The sequence below is a fragment of the Panthera uncia genome, chromosome C2 (genome assembly GCF_023721935.1).
Source record: "Panthera uncia isolate 11264 chromosome C2, Puncia_PCG_1.0, whole genome shotgun sequence".
Lineage (NCBI taxonomy): Eukaryota > Metazoa > Chordata > Mammalia > Carnivora > Felidae > Panthera > Panthera uncia.
The window spans coordinates 127,151,402-127,154,682 of record NC_064810.1 but is presented as its reverse complement, the minus strand read 5'-3'; the positions used below and the strand labels follow the sequence as shown (position 1 = coordinate 127,154,682).

The 3,281-nt window shown below is 52.3% G+C and overlaps 1 protein-coding gene across 4 annotated transcripts in view; it reads right to left on the bottom strand.

Moving 5' to 3' along the window:
• The window catches only part of NPHP3 (nephrocystin 3), a 43,492-nt gene extending 42,199 nt beyond the window's left edge, over nucleotides 1-1,293 (bottom strand). For 2 of the 4 annotated variants that reach the window (XM_049629811.1, XM_049629810.1), the window contains exon 1: nucleotides 793-1,290. In XM_049629811.1, coding sequence (XP_049485768.1) covers nucleotides 793-1,188 — 396 coding nt within the window. In that variant the 5' untranslated portion in view covers nucleotides 1,189-1,290. Of the gene's footprint in view, nucleotides 1-792 lie in introns of all 4 variants that reach the window. The other 2 variants (XM_049629813.1, XM_049629812.1) reach the window with 2 other exon arrangements.
• Nucleotides 1,294-3,281: the final 1,988 nt, after the last annotated feature.

Here is a 3,281-nt window from a genome sequence, read left to right as displayed (position 1 = left end):
AAAAAAAAAAAAAAAAAAAAAAAAAAAAAAAAAAAAAAAAAGTAAAACCACAACCCTCAGAGAGGCCTAAAACAGATGACACAAAGTCTGACAACTTTGCTCACAGAAAAGCAACCTCTTGCTTTACATACCATTTTCATGAGTCAAAACACATCTACTAGAGGGAGACCACGCAATAATTGTTTTTCTGAGTAAATTAGTCAAGTGCATTAAGAGCATTTGACTACACCTAGGGAATGTTTTCAATCAAAGCAGTTAGGATGGTGAAAATCAGGTTTCCAGAAAAATTCACTTCAAGATCATTAAAACTCAAGAGCTCCACACGAAGAAACTGAGAGATATATTTAAGGGGGCGGGGAGTGGAGTTAAAAACTCCTAGGGAATTTGATGAGTTGGCTTCAACAGATGCCACCAAAATCTTTTGTGTGTCTCTGAGCCCTGGGTTAACCTACTTCCCTGGAACCCCCTGCAGATTGGCATTTGCTGCTTCAGGACACTTTCAGGTTAATTGTTTCAAGGTGTCTGAATGAATGAACCAGAAATAGAAAAGGGGCGGATTAGTTAAGGAAATCAGTTTAGACCCCAAGAGAATGTGCCTCTCAAATTAAAATGCAGAGCGGTTCCTAGCCAACTTTCAAAACTACTTGGTTTAGAGAGGGGGGGCAGGATGGACGAAGGACGGAGTCAGGCGTCCAAAGCCCAGCCTGGCAGGGCGCGGGCAGGGCACGGGCGGGGCGGGGCGGGGGGGGGGCGTCCCAACTGCCCCCGCCGCGCACGCGGGCCGGGCGTTACCTGCAGCTCCGCCCGCAGCCGCTTGTTCTCCGTGTCCAGCTTGGCCTCGCGGCGGCCCATAGACAACAACTCCTGATTCTTGCTGACCCGGAAGATCTCGTATTCCTTCTTCAGCCGCTCGTACTCGGCCGCCGCGTACTCCAGCTCCGGCACGGACGAGCCGGTAGACTTGAAGCTAGCTCCCAGCAGCCCGCCGCCGCCCGCTCCACGGGGCAGCGACCCGGGCCCGGCCCCTGCCGCTGCTGCTGCAGCGCCGCGGCGGAACGAGCTGCGCAGCAGGCGGGCCTTGGGCTTCACCTCCACCGGGATCTCGCAGGCCTCGCCGCCGCCCGCCCCATACGTGTCCTCTATCACTTCCCCGCCAGCGGGGCTCACAAGCGACGAGGCCGTCCCCATTACGCCTGAGGCCGCCCCTACCAGCCAGCGGGGTACCAGAAGGGGGCGGGACGCAGCGAAAGAGACAGGGCGGGGCAGCAAGAAGGGGCAGGGCAGGGCGAAGGGGCGGGGCGAACGGGATGGGGCGTGGCAGCAGGACGGGGAGGGGCGGAGCGCAAGGCGTGCGGGGCGGGCGGTGTGATACGGATGGGGAGGGGCAGCAGGACGGGGCGGGGCAGAGCTCAAGGCGGGCGGGGCGGGATGGATGGGGCGTGGCAGGAGGGCGGGGCGGGGCAGAAAGAAAGATGGACGGCCGCGCGTGCGGGACCTATACTGTACTAAGTCGGGGCTACGGACTAGCGCGTGCATGGCTCCTCTCAGCAGGGTCTTCTCGGTCCCAGGCCCCCTGACGAGGGCGTGCCTCACAGCTGCCAGGGTCCCGGGTTGCTCTACCTTAGCGGCTGCAGTTCCTGTTCTGCCGCCGTGGGAGACCCAGCGCTCCTCTCCAAAGGCAGTTGGGAAATCTGAGAAACGTACTGAGCGCCTGCTGTGTACCTGTCACTCTGTGTTTCACAGTATGCAAGTAGTTGGAATGGCCAGCAAGACATAGTACCACACAAGAAAAAGCTTTTAGACTTTACAGCCTGAGACCACCAGGGACAATCTTTAGACAAGGTGAGGTTTTTTGACTTTTTGTACGGATTTTAGAGACTGCACATCAAAGGAGCTGTGGGGCATATCACCAAATAAAGGGAAAGATAAGAGTATTACGGTATTTGGGGCGAGGGTGGGCTCTAGGTGATATGAAAATTTTCAGAAGATGGGGGAACTGTTTTAAATAAAGTCAGGGAAGGGGTAGGGTTGACGTCTTTTACCCTATCTTGGGTTCTTGCCCCTGCGCCTGCTAACTCGGGCTTCTAACCTCTCCAGGTTGGGAGGCCTGGGAGAGAAGACAAGAAAGTATTTGACTGACACTCCTGTGAACTGTATGTTGGTACTCTTTGGACTTGGTAAACTGTTAAAAGTTGGCCTTTTTTCCTCACGGGTACTTTTGTTAGGTTTTTCAAAGACCCCTCTCCCCCTCATAATTAAAAACCTTGACCCAGGCTGGTGTGGCTCTATTCAAGCTGTTGCTCACTCTTTCCCCAGCTGGAATCCAGTGATACATTAAACATCCTCTCTGCTGATGTTTGTTCAGATCCAGGATAATCCACTGGTTCACTTGACCCAGAGGCCCACATCTGATCCACAGGTGTTACAGGTCAGGTTTCCTGGGAAGCTGACTCTGAGATGGAGACAGCCATGCAAGATGTTTATTAGGGAGTGTCCTTGGGATCAACACCTGGAAAGTAAGGGAAAGAAGCACGTTTGCGCAGCAGCAGAAGTTGAGCTTTGCTGCATCTCAGTGGAGGCCTCAGTCAGTCCTCAGAGAGTTCTGATGCTGGAATGGCCTTGTAGAGTGGTCCTAAATTGGGGTGCAGGGCTGGGACTTTATACCCTCATACCAGCCAGTCATCAGCAAGCTCTCTCCAGCCAAAGCAATCCCCATGGAGACTCATAGTTGAGAGCTCTCTGCAGGTATCACTTCCAGTGGCTGGAGGAACAAGTCTTGCAGTCATCACATCTACCACAGTAGATGTACCACAATCTTTTCCCTGAAGAACTCTGGGAGCGCAAGCCAATTCTCCACCAAAGTAGCTAGTCATCCTTTCTCTTACCCTTTAGATTTTCATCAGGAGGGAATCAGACACCAGGCCATTACGGTTCTTCAAACTCCAGGAGACACATATTAAGTCTTCAGGTTGTCTTCTGAGATTAAGGGAATCATTACTACCATCCCAGTACCTCAGGAACTCTCTCCCTTTTAAAGTCCCTTCTGATCTCTAATTTCCAATCCTTGTACCCTCAATGTGGATCAGTGCTTTAAGGATCATTCACTAGGTTTCTGACCCCCTCCTCTGAAAAATTCTGCATCTTAATCTTGCACCTTCTTTGGAATGTAGCTCAGTTGAAGACTTCCATTATTATTCTTGCATATAAAATAAAAAGCCATCACCCATCCCCTTTAAACCAGTAACAAACTGCAGTAAACTTCCCACAGCTTGTGGAGTGAA